This window comes from Camelus bactrianus, chromosome 21 (assembly GCF_048773025.1).
Source record: "Camelus bactrianus isolate YW-2024 breed Bactrian camel chromosome 21, ASM4877302v1, whole genome shotgun sequence".
In the NCBI taxonomy this organism is placed as follows: domain Eukaryota; kingdom Metazoa; phylum Chordata; class Mammalia; order Artiodactyla; family Camelidae; genus Camelus; species Camelus bactrianus.
Genome location: NC_133559.1, coordinates 23439067 through 23456043, shown reverse-complemented (window position 1 = coordinate 23456043; position 16977 = coordinate 23439067). Strand labels below are relative to the sequence as shown.

Genomic DNA, 16977 nt, shown 5'->3' with positions numbered 1-16977 from the left:
GAGGGTTGTTGGGACTTGGGGCCAAGTGCTCAGTCAGTGCCCCTTCTTCCGTGTCACAACACCTTTGGTTCTGCTCAGATCTCCTCTGGTTGTTGGAGCTCCTTTCTCTCCACTAACCCCCACCCCTCACCTTTCTTCCTCCTTTCACATGTCATAGAGAAGGAACTTAGGGAAGACTGTCACACACACCAGAGCCGGCCAGGTCACAAGGCCATCTCTCTCTATATATATCTGTATTAAATTTTTGTTTTAATTGACACTAAGCAAAATGACTGTGAAAGATTTTCAGAGTGAGAGCTTCAGTTGTGAGCATTACATGGCAAGGAATAAGGACCAAGCTGGTAGCACCTGCTGTTGTACAAGGATGAGGCCCCCCTGGGACCTGAAGACCAGACGGTCCCTGACTCAGTCTTCTGAACAAAACAGGGCTCTCAGAAAAAGAAAAAAATCTTTTTTTTTCCTGTCCTCAGTGGCTACGTTGACACCTCTGTAGTTCACAGCCACAGTGCCTTGACCCCGTCAGTTGTAAAATGTGGCAGGTGAATTTGATACAAATAATGGGTAAACTGCTGAAATTTGTGACCGGTTTGCTTCTTTCCATTAGAGTGGAGTCACTGTTATAAATGACCTGTAATAAGGTCATTCTCACTCAACTTGCATTGTGGTCTGGCTTCTCGATGGAGAGAGAAAAAAAAATGGAGTCACAGCTGGAACTGGGGAGTACATCAAATGCTCGGTGTGCCTGTGGGGTCTACCAGGTTGTGGCCCACATTTGTCACGGTGTGGTGGTAGAGGAAACTGTTGAAAATTGTTGGCTCTGACAGTGTTTATCCCTCTTGCTAAGCCAAATTTAATTTTTCCAACTACAGAATGGAGTGAAAAAGAACTTCTCCATCTTACCTGCAGTCACTCTGCAGAAACAGAAATGCATTATATATATATATATATATATATATATATATATATATATATATATATATATACACATCAATACATATATGCATATGTTAATAAAAACAAAAAAATTAAAGCTTTATTTTCTAAGAAGAGTGACTTTTTTTTGGTAAAGCACATAGTATAGCTCTTCCTAGAATTAGGTGCTAAATAGATGTTTTAAAATATGATGATGGGGGAGGGGGAGGGTATAGCTCAAAGGGCAGAGAGCACGAGGTCCTGGGTTCAATCCCCAGGACCTCCATTAAAAAAAATAATTAAATAAATAAACCTAATTATCCCCCCCAAAAAACCCATAAAAATAAATCTAATGAAGACTTCAAAACATTTGCTAAAAAAAATTTTTTTAAATGCGATGACAAATTTCTTTCACCTGTCTGGTGATGAGACTCTATTCGTGCAGAGCTCTGGGGAGGACGGCAAGAACAGTCAGCTCCAAGTACAGGTCAGTTAGTTCTACTAGAAAAGACCATCTCGGTCAGCTTAAGCGAGCCCTCTGCCAGCTCACAATGGCTTGCTAATGGTACAGAAAGATGCGAGCTAGAATGAGGCTGGGTAAGTGGAAGCCATCATGCTTTCCTAAAACACAGCCAGTATCCTCTGGATGGTGGGTCTGCAGCGGGCCTCCTATTTGCACGTCCTTGGTGGGGAGAGAACGGATGCCCTACCGTAGCTGACTCCTTCCTCAGGGTTGGCAGAGGAGCCAGCCGAGAAGAGTGAGGACACGCTTCCAGATGGAAGCCTTAATTCTGAGCCGACAGTGTAAACATCATGCTTTTTGTGCTTTATCAACTTTGCCAAGCCAGCAGGACGTGCTTCCCTGTGATTAATCAAGCAGTGCGCTGTTTACAGGGGGTCAGTTCTGGGCTGGGCCCTCTGCTGAGGCTGGGGCTCTAGAAAGTTGTTAAGCCGTGGTCTCTGCCTGCAAATCCAGTCAGAGCTGTGATATGGGAAACAGCAGAATTCGGGATTAGAGATTGATTAAGAAATGCTCTTATGTGCTTTAAGAATTGGGAGAGGATGGCATGTCTGAGCATTGGAGTAGTCAAAGTGGGCTTCAGTGGGGAGAGGAACGTATGCTGGGACTTAAAGGGGGTGAAGGATAGAAGGAGGGGGAGGAAGGACATGTCAGGGAAGGGAGAGGGCAGAGGCTCAGAGACAGGCACGGACACCCCCATCGCGCTAGCCTGTTCTCTCTGTGCCCCTCTCTCCCTTACAACAGAACGCCACGGTCTGAATGCAGTCGTAATGATGTTGCAGGTTGGCTGGGAACGCCACCCCCCCCAACCCCCAACACCAGGGTCAGGAAAACAGGCCTGCCCCACGGTGCAGAGTTACACGCTCACTGGGTGGATGATCTCTGCCTCGTCCAGTTGCTTTGGAAGCATGAACCCCTGACTGTCTTTGTATCATGTGAGTGTCTTTGGCCAGATCCGGCTGACTGATGAATTCATTCTGCCTGATCAAGCCACTGATGAGGAAACCAAAACAATCGCAGAGTTAGGCCTTTTGTCACCTTCCATGAGTGACGGGAGGAGGGGGAAGAGCTGGGTTCAACTTCCAGCTTCTCTTTGCTTTGGTCCATCTTTGGTTGGTGAGCACTGGGCCTGAGCCCAAGGTCCTGGTGCATATAACTAGCATCTGGCCAGGAACAGAGGGAGCCATGGTCAGCTAGTGAACAAAATCAAACTAATAGGTGGCAGGTTCTCTCCTCCACTTCCTCTCCTCCCCCTCCAAAACCCAATATAAGAGAGGAATCCTGGAAAACCAGAAGAACAAAGCTGACAGCATGCAGAGATGTGTGGGTGGGATGCCAGGGAGGGAGGAGGCAGGGCAGGGCAGTTGTTGTGTGTGTGTGTGTTTTTAAATTAATGATGGGAAGGATTTGAAGACTTGTACGATGGCTTTGCCAGCAAAAATGTAATTAGCTGAAGACAATATGCTGCTGATGTTGGAGCTGGTGGTTTAATGAAGCCTGCCCTAATGAGAACGTCAGTGTCTTGCTCAGAGATTGCCTTCACAACCAGGCCTCTTCTCCAGATTTTTGTGCTTGATTAGTTCCACAGAAAAATTGAATTATAATATTTTTTTTAAGGGGGAGAAACAAGAGCCACAGCACTTAGTGTATGGCCCCAGAGGAGGGCCTTTTGACTGTCAGTCTTCCCTCTCCCTCCCCTCTTTGATGTCCAACAAAGCTTGCTGGCAAGGGATAAGGGGCTTGGAGGAGATCTCGGTGTATGATGCACTAATTGTGTTCGTACCTCAGCGTCTCCCCCAGTCCTTAAGTCCCTCGCCTGTCCCTTTGCCACAATGCTTCAGCTCTAATGTGCATCTTACTTGATGTCAAGATTGGGTCACAGCAGGAGTATTACAAGAGATGTGGCCATGGTTGCCCATCGTTCCCAGCACTGTGGGTCAAGTAAGTTACAAGTTAGAGGAGATTTATGAGCTGAAAGCCATGTCTGGAGAGTTTTGCTAACCTCTGTATTTGACCAGCATTGAATGACTTGCATCAGGAGTGACCATCATCCTTGTTTGGGTCCTGATGTAAAACATGACATGCAGGGTTTCTCCTACCTTTTCCAAATCTGTTGGCCTGCAGTCTTTTGGGTGATCTAACCAATACAAGTTCTAATTTTCCTGAAATTATTCAAGCCACACATTTTCTCCCCAGTCTATCTTCTACATGCGTGTTATATTATGGAACATGTCTACTGTTCCTCGTAGGTCTCTGACCCCAGGTCAGGGGCTTACACACAGCAAAGAGACCTGAGTCTGTGTGCAAGTGTGGCAGGCTCTTCTCAAGGAAATAATTGAGCATCTGTATCTGTTGACCCTGAAGGTGTTCGATTTCACTTAGAAAACATCCACCCAAGAACAAGATGTCTTCATAGATCTTCCCTGCCCACATTAGAACGTCAGCCTGGTAAGTATGGTCACCCTTGGCACAATTAAATTATTGCTTGAAATTATGCTTTTGGTCAACCTAGTGACCAAATTAACCAATCAGCTTAATTGAAGAAGACTGGGAGCATCTGGGGCAGGCAGTGAAGACAGAGTGTAGACATTTGGGAATCCTCACTTGCATAACCCTAAGAGTTAGGTGTGAGAGCAAGACCATCCAGGGCTTAATTTAGGGAAGATAGAAAGCCGGGGAATTGGAGCCCAGGCTACCATGGTGGAACCCTTTTCTGCTCAACAACCTCATAAAATAAGATCATTAAGATCAGTGGGTGAGCCTTGGTTCAGGGTCATGCTACCACAGAAACTTGGGCAAGTTATTTATCCCCTCTGAGCTTCTGTTTCCTCATCGAAAAATATAGTTTTTACTACTTGTATTTATCAGGATTGAATAAGATAATAAATGTGGTTCACCATGCACCATGTTTGGCACATGGTAAGTACTTTACAAGTGGCAGTTGTCATCATGTCTTCTCCATTGTGCCGATCCTATAGGAATAAGGCAAGGTGTGCACAGAATTACAAGATAAGACAGGAATTCAGGGGAAGAATTAAGTATGTGTGATGGGATTGCTGTAGGAAGCTGAGAAATGCTTTCGTAGTGACTTGTAGCCTTTGAGATCTTTACAAAGCTAACCATCAGCTCTGTGGGACTGTCACCTCTCCCAGTACAGACACTGTGCCACCGGAGGGTCTCCTGTGAAAGAGAACCCGGGCAGGGCCCCTGAACACTTGACTGGACCCTGCCACACCAGACCTCATGGCAGTCATGATGATAAACTTGGACCTCTGTGTGTGGGACAGAAATATGATCAAGGCCCACACCTCTGTGAAGGGCCTTCTGCCAGTCCCCTCACTAGTAGGCACCTCCTGAATAGGACATTAATGGTTCATTTCAGTTTTCAGCTGAAGAAGAAAAGATGTTTCAAATCTTCACTGGTTCAGAGAGCGGTATAGATGAATAGGTACCAAATTCAGGGAAATCTTGACATCTTGACTCTCTTCCCTTCTACTTCTGACTTTTTTCATCTGAAGTCACTGGAGCCCCCCAAGGTGTCTTGCATAAGGTCTGCCCTCAGTGACTAGTTTTTAATGTTGGTTTTCATTTGCTCAGCCCCAGCTGCTGCCCACATTGCTGTTAGGTCTCCAAGGCCTCCTCTCCTCCCCTCGGGCTGGGAGGCCTGACTTTTGGGGAGGTGGGAGGAAGAGGGGTTTAACAACGCCATTATGTTCAGAAAGAAAGAGGGTTTAAGTCTAATGGTCATTAGCATACACTGTGCCAGCTGCCTCTTCTCTTACTTGTTCAATAATTCCCTTAATGTTTGGTCCTAATGGAGCAGATTATTGTTATTATTTCATTTCATCAAGATCACCTACTGCCTAAAAACAAAGAGGAAAGAAGGGAAAGGAACGTGGCCAAGAATAGGCATGGAGCATTATTCAGCTGGAGATATTTATTTATTGGCTTCATGCTTGGCTTGTGAAGCTTTGAAGGGCTGGTGCACGTAGCCCACGGAGGGAGCCTGTCTCACGCAGCTCTGCCCATGGGTTGCTGAGACAACGACTCGGAGTGCTTTTGCTTCTGTGGGGACCCTTTTATCTCCTAGCCCGCCTGTCATGCACAATACGCACATCCGTGCACGTGCACGCACGCACATACATACCCACACACATGGATTACGCGTGTGGCCAGCCTCTTCACACAGCACTGACTGGGGCTTCATCTGTAATGTCTAACTGAACAGCAGCATCTCAGAAATTTGCTAAGTCTACAGCTAGACGGGGTGGAGGACCTCAGCTTTGCCCTGGTCACCTGATTCCTCACAGATCTCCCACCCTGCAGTGATGTGGGCCAGTCTTTGGAATGAGGGGATCCACTAGGGTAGCTTTGGATCCGGAAAACCCAGCCTGTGGCAGGCTGCCTCTGTCACCCTGCTTCATCCAAGCTCCCCTCAACCTTAGCCTTCTCATTAAGGCGAACGGCAGGTCCCCAAAGCTACGGATGATCAGGGAGCTCTGAGCTCCTGGTGAACACATGTACTCCCTTGCTTTACTTTGGGACAGCAAAGTCAAGGCTCCAAGGTAAGAAAAATCCCAAGAAGGAAAAAAAGCAGCTCTATAAAAAGTGTCTGAAAGCGGACAGTGCACAATAGCCCAGGCCGACTCCAGCACGCCAGCTTCTGGCCACCTCCCCTGCGGAGCTTTGGGCGCTCATTAGATGAAGCTCTGAGTCTCGTAGAGATGCTGAAGACAGACTTCCCAGGTTAAAGAAGGAAGACAGTGACCAAACCTCACAGAATTAAAACTTTCAGACCTGGGAAAAGAAAAAACATTGAAAGCCATGAAGTTGAGTTTCCTCTTGAGAAAACTTCATGCTCATAGCCTCTTTGGGTTGGGAGGGCCCTCAAACACCAACCTACCTCACTTAGGGGGCTCTTGGTCTTAGAGCTTGTCTCTTGCTTATATACGGAAGGTTGTCTGGTTCCTATCTTTATCCCCCAAATGGCATTTTAATGAGAGATCTTGGGGGACACCCTGTATCTTCCCTAAGCTTTGGCTACTTGGACCTGGAAGGGTGGGGAAGGTTCTGCAGCTTCTCTTGGCAGCAGACTCACGCTGTCTCAGGCCCCAGCGAGAGGCTAGCCATGCACGGGGGGATGTGCGGGCCACATCAGAAGCCCCAGAGGACATACTGAAGCCTCTTAATTAACGATGTGGCAACTGGAAAGCATTTCCACAATTATAGACTTCAGAAAACCCCCAAGGGGAGGTAATGTCCCTAATAACCCATAAATTGAACTCCCCATTTAATATGCTTAACGGGTAGCTCTCATCTTCCATTTGGGAAGGAGATGGGCAGGGGATAATGGGTTTCTGTTCAGCAGCCACCATGGAAAAGGGAATCTGCCAGAAGAGCGAACCAAGGGGCCTTCCCTTCCAGTTTAGGGACTCTTGGCAATAAAGGGATCCTCAAGGTCCAGGATGTATTCCTGCAATTCTGATGGCATTTTCCAGTTTCCAAGGCCTTATTATGCCTTTGGGGAAAGGACTGGGTCTGCTTATCAGGGTCTGCTCATTGGCTACCTGGATTTGGTAGCCTGCCTCTGAAGGATCGTTTCCTTGGTCTGTAGCTGCTGCCATTACTGGTCAGGAAGCGCTCACAAACATTGTATCCACTATTAGTTTACCAGTTTAGAGCTATTTCCAGGTTGACGGGGATCAGTGTTAGAATCAGGAAATGTTCAAGTTGGAAGAGGCAATGTATGTATTTCACCCCATCTGATAGATGAAGGCCTGGCGTAGGTTCAGAGAGGGTGTGCAACTGGCTGCTTAGTGCTGCAAATTTATTGGTGACCTTCAAACTATTAGAAATGTAGGTCTAGTTTTCCACTGGGCACAGAGAAACAGGGTTGGATGGGACCTTAAAAAGTCATCTATTCCTCTTTTCCATTCCCAACCCTTGGGACATTTGGATGGAGACTAGAATATGACCAGCGTTGCCATATGGGCCTGCACAGTTTTTCCTCCTCTTGTTCTGTCTTCTTTGAAAGCTGGAGGTAGATGTGAATGATCAGTGTCAGATATGGGAAAGGGCCTTTGCCCTTGACCTCTGGGCTTTGTTATGGGGGAGAAATAGCTGACATGGGCCACCAAACTTGTCTGCTGGAGTCTTACTTTTGAACCACCATTTAATTCCTTTAGGAACATAATTTGAATTCAATGTGTTCACTTGCCTTGAGGGATAATTAATTATGTCTCAGATTCACTTTTCTGGTTACTCCTAGGGTGAAGCTAAGCTTTGAAATGTGAACTGATTGATTGGCTGCAGCCCCTTGACAGATGGTAGCTGGAAACATAATCTCAGCTTTTCTGTTTCTCTGCCAAGGGTCCACAAAAGCCAGGTGACAAAGCCCTGAACTTTGGTGATATTTGATAAGTCCAGATTCTTTATTTGGGGGTTTACTGACCATATGACACTAACTTGAGATAACAGAAGGATTCCGCTGTCCCCTGAGGTGTTACCTAGTCTTCCACCTCAGTCCAAGACGTCTTTACCCATCACAGCTTCTTCTGTTATAAAGAAAAGAAGTAATTGCAGGCTATTGCCTGTCCCAGTGATCTGTTTTTAATCTTCCTTTTGTGCCTGCACTTACCTTTAAAAACCTAACTATACAGATTATTTCCTCTAACTCAAATGTAAACCCCATGAGCTCAGGACCTCTCTCTGTATTATTCACTGCGGTTTCCCCATGACAGTGACCATCAGAAAAATGCCTTGCTAAAGTGAACTGAATGATTGAGTAATGAATTGAATGGACGAGTGACATAAGCAACTAACTTATATAAGCTTTGCTTGCAGGCCCACAGATGATGTCTATATTGAAATTTACTCAAAGTTGACCCCCGCTTCCTCCCTTTCTCCTTCTCTCCCTTCCTTCCGCAATTATTGAACACTTGCTTCATGGAAGGCACTATGATTGACCCTGGAGCTAAGTGCCCTCTGCTCTCATGACGTCTGTAATCTAGTAGCTGAGATTGGCAAGTAGAGCAAAGATAACAGTACTTGTGGTTAGTTATGCGGAGGGTTCTGTGGGTGGTTCAGTGAAACCAGGAAAGAGCTGGCCGAGGTCATGTCACTGAATTGTCTCTGAAGGACAAGTAACGGTTGGCTAAGGGAGGGAGGGGTGACCCAGACCCAGGATGAATACCCAGCTCAGATAATGAGACAGTCTCGTGGTTGGCCTGTGTGACTGGGATAAACATAAAAGGGAAATCTGCCTAGAACTTTCTATCCCTGAGCAATCACCATCAATGTTATATAAACCATTGTTAACCTAAATATTCCCAAATCTGCAAATTATCTGACAAACCTCATACTACTCTCTCAGGTAAGTGCCGAAAATGTTAGTTTCATGATAAAATAAAAGCTGATTTCATTTGTTTGATCTCTATTAAAGCCAGTAGAAATGATTTATTGATTTTTAAAAAGACAAATATATTTTAAATGCCATTTTTTGCAAGCATCTTTTTAACAGATGTGGAGATCTCATATACCCCAAACACACTTCAAGTTACAAAATGTTAACAGTTTTGAGGAAAATCAATAGAATAATCAGAAAACTCATGGAAACATGAATAAAGAGCAAAACAATTCCATCTCTTGCTGTCAGTGTTATTTTTTTAATGTTTAAAGTTTGTAGCTTATTACCTGCTGCTTGGGTCCAGAGGTACCTTAATGCTTTTTTTGTTTTTTGGTTTTGTTTTGTTTTTAATGCTATAAAAAATGAAGCTCACAACAAAAAAGAATGCAACAGTGAATATATATATGTTCATGTATAACTGAAAAGTAGTGCTCTACACTGGAAGTTGACACAACATTATAAACTGACTATAACTCAATAAAAAAAAGTCAAATAATTAATTAATTAATTAATTAATTTAAAAAAACATTGAAGCTAATACTTAAATGAAGAACATACTCTGAACACAGCTAGGGTAAGACAGAAACTCAAAGCCAGATGTACGTATATGAAGAACTCCTGGGAGCTCTCTGAGGCCAGTGTGATGACATGGCCTCCTGTGTTTGCCACTGAGCTCATGTTCACACGAACTGGGGTTGAATGCTTGGAGGAAGCTTGTTCCTCCCAACAAAATTTCTTTTTTTTTTTATTGAAGTAGATTTGATTTACAATATTGTGTTAGTTTCAGGTATACAGCAAAGTGATTCAGTTATATATTTTTTTCCATTATAAGTTATTACAGGATATTGAATACAGTTCCCTGTGCTGCACCGTAGGACCTTGTTGCTTATCTGTTTTATATATAGTGGTGTGTATCTGTTAATCCTCCTAATTTATCCTCCCCTGCTTCCCTCTGTAACCATAAGTTTACTGACAAACTTTCTTTTGTCCGACGAGAAGACTGTACAGCTCACCTTGCTCTTTTTGACTTGGTTATTAAGAAGCTCCCAGCTATCGCCCTGCTTGACCTCGGTGTTCTTTCTATTCCATCTGCCACCTCTTGGTTTCTTTAGATTAGTTGAAAGAAAAGTCCTAGCGCACCTGTGACTTTCATTGAACCTGCTCAGAATCCCCAGTGGAAGTAGAAAGGTTAAAAATAATGATAACATCGAAGAATTATGGTTTATCACAGAGGTGCAAAAGCAATCAAATTTGAGGACTGGATTTGCACGTCCTCACCGTGGAAGGCATGTTACCAACGTGGCTACACCCGTGCCTTTTCCCAGAGCCCCTGTGCACGTAGTTCTCCGACCTATACTCTTCCCACTGGTTAGAACCAATAAGCAGTTGGGGGGAATCTGTGTAGAGATTTTACAAATTATTATTACAACATATTATTATGAAGTAATATTACACATTAATGTCATACAGCATTATGTATATTATTACTTCCATTGTAGTCCACAGTTGGTAAGTCATCACAAAGTGTTGTGACACCTGCCATCAATCTGTGTTATAGAAGCAGAGAGACTGTTTCATAACTAGACAGTCTGAGAATTCCTTTTCCCTGTGTCTGTGCTGAGTTTCACCTAATGGCTGGAGCTCATCGCTGGTAACTGATTACTAAAAAGTTGAGGTCATCTGGAGTCACTGACTCTAAGGAGACGAAATGATTTGCTAAACCAAGGTTAGAACTGCTAAATGCACTGGCTTCGCCAAATGAAAACTTGTGTTCTAGCTCACTCTAAGTTGTTATTTTAAAAACAGCATAAAATACTGCTGATTGAGTGTCTAGGGGGTCTAGGGGACTTTAGATTAATTTAACCTAACAAAATAGTGCCATGAAAAGAGCAGTGGAAGACGATCTGGACCTAGAACCAGTTTTGCACCCCCTAGTTTTGTCATTTCTCTGAACCTTTGTTTCTTCATCAGGAAAGGAGAGGCTGAGCCCAGGGATTTCCAGTGGGTCTTACAGTTGAAAGAGAACACAGATCTCTTTGTTAAAATTCAACTAAATTGAGAGTCTGATGGTGTCCCCCAGGCAGGTAGTGATGTGCGATGCACAGTCCTATTTTGGCACAGAGACCTTGAACGGTGCCTGCTGTCTTGGCCCGGCCAGCTGACCTTGGCTTGGACACTGAGTGGGTGCTTGGTGGAAGGTCCTTTGTTTATGATAGTGGCTCTTGGACCCACTGTCAGCTAGTTGTGCACTTGGAGTCGTTTCTCTTTTTCCTTCGAGAGGTGAGGATGGATCTAGGTGGAACCACCCACACTCTCCTACTCTACCCTCTTACAGTGCCTGACATAGATGCCATGGTGTCTACGTCTCCAGTGAGCAGAGCTCATTCAGGGTGACTGTAGCCGGGTGGTTAAGAAGGTAGACTCGGGAGTGGGAGTCATTTTGGTCCCATTCCAGTCCTACAATTCACTTGCTGTGTGACCTTGGACAAGTTATTCAACCTCTGTGCCCTAGCCTTTTCAAATCTAATCTGGAGAAATAGTTGACCCTACCTCCTAGAGTTAAAAGTGTAGCACATTTGGGACAAATGTGTGATACAGAGTGACCGCCCCATAATGGACCACTGTCCTGCTTTATTACTGCATAATGTGGGGCATGAACCTACGGCCTGGATCTTGTCACATCCTGCCGTGAGCACCTGCAAGGGGAATCACAGAGGAGGAGAGGAAGGGGCTGCTGCGGACCTGTCTGTGAGCAGGCGCGGTGGAGTTTAAACCATTCCTGGGAGGCTGATGTTTATGCTCCTCTCACGGCTTTTTAGGGAATAAAATCACCTCGCGCTTTCACTAGCCTAATTCAATGTCTGACAATTTCCGTCACTCGGAAAGTTATTCCTTCTGTGTGGCTTAATTACTTATTGTTGCAGTTTCAATTTGGGGTGATGGAAAGGATAGTGGGTCTGACTCTGAGATAAAGGATCTGCCAAAAAACCACTGGATTGGACTCAAACACTCACCCTCAGCACACGGGTGCAGGGGTCGGTCCTGCCCTGCTCAGGCGCCACAGGGGCTCTGTGTGCACGTCTGCGGGGATGCCTGGAGGGGTGATGGATGGTGGGGAGGTGGGTGGCACTTAGCCGGGACCTGGAATGCTGGGCTCTGGACTCCCATCCCTGCTTCCCATCTCCAACTTCATAGTCATGCTTTCTCTGTACTTGCTTGAGAGATTTCACCAGGAGAAAGGGTTCTGCAGATAAAAGAAAAATTTGAAAACCTAGAGGCCAGTGTATGTCCCGGACCAGCCACCTGACATGACCTGTCACTTGGCAGCTGACGCTGTTGCTTCTTCTCTCAGTTCTTCTGAGCTGCCCGTTTGAAAGCAGCAACATCTTGTGTGTGTGTGTGTGTGTGTGTGCGCGCACATGCTCCTTTGCTCACAGTGGTGCTGGGAGAGGGAGGATAAATGGGAAGATTTACACGGAGAGAAACTTTATAAATCCAAAGCGTAATTATTATGAGACTGGAAAAAGCCCCCTCTGATACATTTGAGGGACTTATCTTGACCCAGCCTTGCGTGGGTGGGCCCCCTGGAAAATAATAGAGGGTTTTCATCTCTAGCCTGTATGATGGGGTGGCAGTGATTGAAGCCCAAGGTTGAGCGCAGAATCATCTGGCACACCCCCGCCTCATGAAATAGGTTCGGAGGGATATTGACCCAAATAAAGGGAGTGAATACAGATCGCACACGGGAAGATTTATACCCGCTGAGTGCTGTGCAGCAACGGGCTTGCCAGCCCTTCCTTCCAAACCCTGCCCCGGGTGCACGTCAAGGCAAGGTCTTCGGTCTCGCTGAGCCCTTCATCCTCTCCTGTGACAGACAACTGAGTGGTGTGCGGGTTTTTAAGTAACGGCTTAGAGGATGGCCTTGGAGCGTGAGAAGGTTCAGAAGAAAACCCCTCCGCCAGTCCGACTCCAGGACATGGGCCCCCTCTCCTGAGCTGTAGCAGGATCGGGAGCATCACTCAGGGCTGTATGAGTGGGAGAGAGCTGTCTCGCAGCAGCAGTGTTTCCTAAAGAGGCACATTCAAAGGATGAGAGTCCTCCGCACGCTTGGTTGTGAGCGCCCGGCGGATGTAGACGTCCCCTTGGATTGGCCGCTGGTTTTCTCCCGCTGGGCAGTGACTCCAACGGAGACATTTAAGGTTGGGCTGACCGCCTTGGTTCCCTGTGATACACTCTGTGAGGTGCTTGACACGGTTATGTAACTTGGTCCTTACTCCACCCTGCGAGGGTAAGGGGTATCTTCTCCAGGCATCTGAGGTTTCTGAGTTACAGAATTTGCTGATCATTGGTGGAGCCAGAGTTAGAATCTGTACGTGATTGATTTTCAGATGTGAAACAGGAAGAAACCAGATGCCATCCCGTTGCTAAAAGCTGGCCCGAAACCAGCTTTACATGTAGCAGATTTGCCTTAACAAACTAACCCTTTCCCCTATTTCTGCAGCTAAAATGACACACACACACACACACACACACACACACACACACACACACACACACACACACACACACAATCCCAAAGACTTCTTTCTTCTTCAAATTGTTCGCTAAGCCAGAAAAAACTGTGGGCCAGTTGAAATGATGCGCTGGCCATCCGAGTTCCATTTTTCTTTTGCCTTGAACACTGATCACAGCAGACTGACCCTTTGCTGCTGAGTGGTGCTTGCTGTAAGCGCTCACTGCACCTGATTGAATGAATGGATGGTTGGATGGGTGAGTGATGGATGGTGGCAGCGAGAGGGGCAATGCCTCTTTGTGGGAAGAGCGCGCCCATCTTCCCGCATCCACCTGCCGCCCTCTCTTCCCAGGGTGGCATGATTGCTCTGCTGCTGTCCATCTTGTGCCTGGTGATGATCCTGTACACTCGCCGGCGCTGGTGCAAGCGCCGCCGGGTCCCCCAGCCCCAGAAGAGTGCCAGCGCCGAGGCAGCCAACGAGATTCACTACATCCCCTCTGTGCTGATCGGCGGGCACGGCCGGGAGAGTCTGCGCAACGCGCGCGTTCAGGGCCACAACTCCAGCGGCACCCTGAGCATCCGGGAGACGCCCATCCTGGACGGCTACGAGTACGACATCACAGACCTGCGCCACCACCTGCAGAGAGAGTGCATGAACGGAGGGGAGGACTTCGCCAGCCAGGTCACCCGCACCCTCGACTCCCTGCAGGGCTGCAATGAGAAGGCAGGCATGGACCTCACGCCAGGTTCGCACGTGGGGCCTGGTCTCCAGGATCTGGGGAGCGGGCGGGGAGCAGCTGCTTTCTAATTTCATGGCTGGTTGTCATACATAATGGGACGCACCAGTGCCCTTTCCCAGGTGGGCAAGAAGAGCATACGCTTTCTCCTGAGATGATGGGAACTGTTTTCTAATATAGGAAATCAGAAGAACAAGTGTAAATTTGATCCCTCTCCACTTCCACTTTGCACTGGAAGCAGGGGTACTTTTACATACAACGGAAGAGTGGGTTAGAGCCTTTTCCATATATAATGAGCAATCCTCAGGGAAGTAAGGAGATAGCAAGAACGGTTTACGTGTGTGTATGACGTTTTTGCATATAGTATGTTTGCACAGGCAATTTAATTTTCCATTGAAGTGGAGGGGACAGAGGTATCTGTTCTTTCCTATGACTCCTGAGACTTCGGCCTGGGGTGGTCTAGCTGTGTGGTCTTGCCTGTGCGTCTGTGGTCTTTACAAGGGATGTACTTCCTCAAAGAAAAGGAAGGAATACATTCAGACCGTTTGACCTCAGACGCTTGTATCTGTGAGATACTGGGTGGAAGTGACTTGGACCTAATCTGGGTGAACAAGACCAGGGTCAAACAACTGTAATTTTCATTTAGCCTGTCTTTCTCTTATACTTCTGTAAATAACAACTATCCGTAGATAGAACCCCAAGACAATGATCCTTCAAGGAACTGGCCAATTGTCTTTGAAGAAGACATTTTTGAAACTGAATGTTGATTAAGATATGTGGACTCTCAGTGGGGCTTGGAAAGAGTGAAGTCACATCGCAGAGATCCTGTCATCTAGAAAAGGTCCTGCTAAGCCTGAGCACTTCCTAGTAAGACTTAAAGTCTGGAAATTTGTTGAGAATTAGGGGATGTGCCTTCGATATCTCATATTCCCTATGGCACCTGGCGTAGTGCTAATGCCACCAAGTAGCCACATGTTTATAAACTCAAATGCATTTAGGGAGCAGGCAGATGGCACAAATATGTGACATAGCCGGAAGTCAGACAATAGGGAACGGTGCAGACTGTGGTGAAAGAGAGAGGGCATGTTCAGCCTGAGGGCACTCAAATTCAGGTTCTTCAAAACCTCTGTGCCAACCAAAAGAAAGAAATCTGCAGTCAGTGTGCCCCCCCACTGAAAGGCCACACGTGGTGATCCTATCAATACAGCATTGGTTGAACTGGGTTTTCTGTTGTAATCACTCTTTCTTCGTCCCTTCTCTTCTGACTTCACAGTCCCCTAGAAATCCCAGAGAAGTATTTCTGTCTCTGCCCATCTCTCACTTTGAAGCTTTCATATTTCAGTTCTGTGAACCCCCATCTCCTTGGTTCATACAGATTTTCTTGCTCTCAGCTCCTTTGGCCTTTTCCTTCAAAGCTTTTGCCTTGACCTCGCCTTCTGCAGGGAGCGACAACGCCAAGCTGTCCCTGATGAACAAGTACAAAGACAACATCATCGCCACCAGCCCCGTGGACGCCAACCACCAGCAGGCCTCCCTGCTCTCGCACACCTCCAGCAGCCAGAGAAAGCGCATCAACAGCAAAGCAAGAGGTACGGGCGGGCGGTGCCTGCAGGGCTTGAAGGCGGGTTCCTTAGTGTGGGGATAGGCGGGGCCCTTAACGTCCCCCACGCCCCACTCTCAGGCATGGCTAGAGAGGGGCTGTGTTTGGGCACAGTCTTTCCGGAGGCCTGCTGAGTGTTACTTAACCAAAAAATTTGAACATCTACACAAACCTTGTGACCAAGTAATTTCATCAATGATAATTTATCCTCAGTAAGTCGTTGGGCAAGTGCGCAAAGGTGTGTGTAAAAGGCTGTTCATCGGGACGTTGTTTAAAAGGGCGAAAAATTAGAAATTGCTTCGATGTCCATCAGCAGGGAATCGCTTAACTACCTGCATATCTGTCTCCTGTCCAGGGGCTTACTGTGCGATCATTTAAGATGATGATATAGATCTAGGCTTGTTAATATGGAAAATTGCCCACCCATCTACTAAGTGGGGGAAAAATGAGGTGTTAAAACAGAAGGTGCAGCAGAATGCCATTTTTAAGGGGAAATTATTTAAAAAAAAAAAAAAGAAAAAAACTTTACCTGTTCCTGTATCAGAAAAAAGGTGGAGAGTATATTCATCAAATGTTAACTGAGTTTTTCTCCTATTAGAGTACATTGGGGTTGTTCCTTTTAAACATTTTGGGTATTTTGTTTATTCTTTTCTGTCTTTTTCACTTTGAATATACATGAATCCTAGAACGAGAAAAAATATTATATAGCTATTAAGACATATAGACATATGCCCCTTAAGACATAGTTCCAGTCTCATATTAACCAGAAAACTGACCTGTAACGAGGGGAGTTGCCCCCTCTTCCTTTTCCACCTGCCATCCGCGAAGGTCCTGGCCGGCAGGTAGCCGCCAGGAGTGGCCGGCTCGGTAGGAGTGTGGGCTGGCCCCAGTGACGGCTGTCATATAAAGGTCTACTTCTCCAATAAACCTGTATCTCAGGAAGCTCCCGTCCCTGTGGTTACCCCTCCCAGAATGTCAGTCAACCTGCTCTCGTTTTCCTCTTGAACTTGCCGAATGATTCGGTGTCATGAAGACAAAACTGAAGATCCCGTCTTTGCCCTTGTCTCTTCATCACAGCCGGTTCCGCCTTCCTGAACCCTGAAGGGGACTCAAGCACAGAGGCAGAAAACGACCCCCAGCTGACCTTTTACACCGACCCCTCGCGGAGCCGAAGGCGCAGCAGAGGTAGGAAGGACAGAGAGGCAGAGCGGGGTGAAGGGGCCGTGGGGAGGGGAAGGCAGGGCCCTGCAGAGGGGCTGGGTCATAGGGTCGGGGGCTCTGGGGACCGAA

At 46.6% G+C, this 16977-nt stretch overlaps 1 protein-coding gene across 1 annotated transcript in view; it reads left to right on the top strand.

The window, feature by feature from the left end:
• The window catches only part of ASTN1 (astrotactin 1), a 300205-nt gene that overhangs the window by 119796 nt on the left and 163432 nt on the right, over positions 1-16977 (top strand). The window contains exons 3-5 of the mRNA XM_010954895.3: positions 13703-14096; positions 15530-15676; positions 16765-16872. Of these exons, the coding sequence (XP_010953197.2) occupies positions 13703-14096; positions 15530-15676; positions 16765-16872 (649 nt within the window). The remainder of the gene's footprint in view (positions 1-13702; positions 14097-15529; positions 15677-16764; positions 16873-16977) is intronic.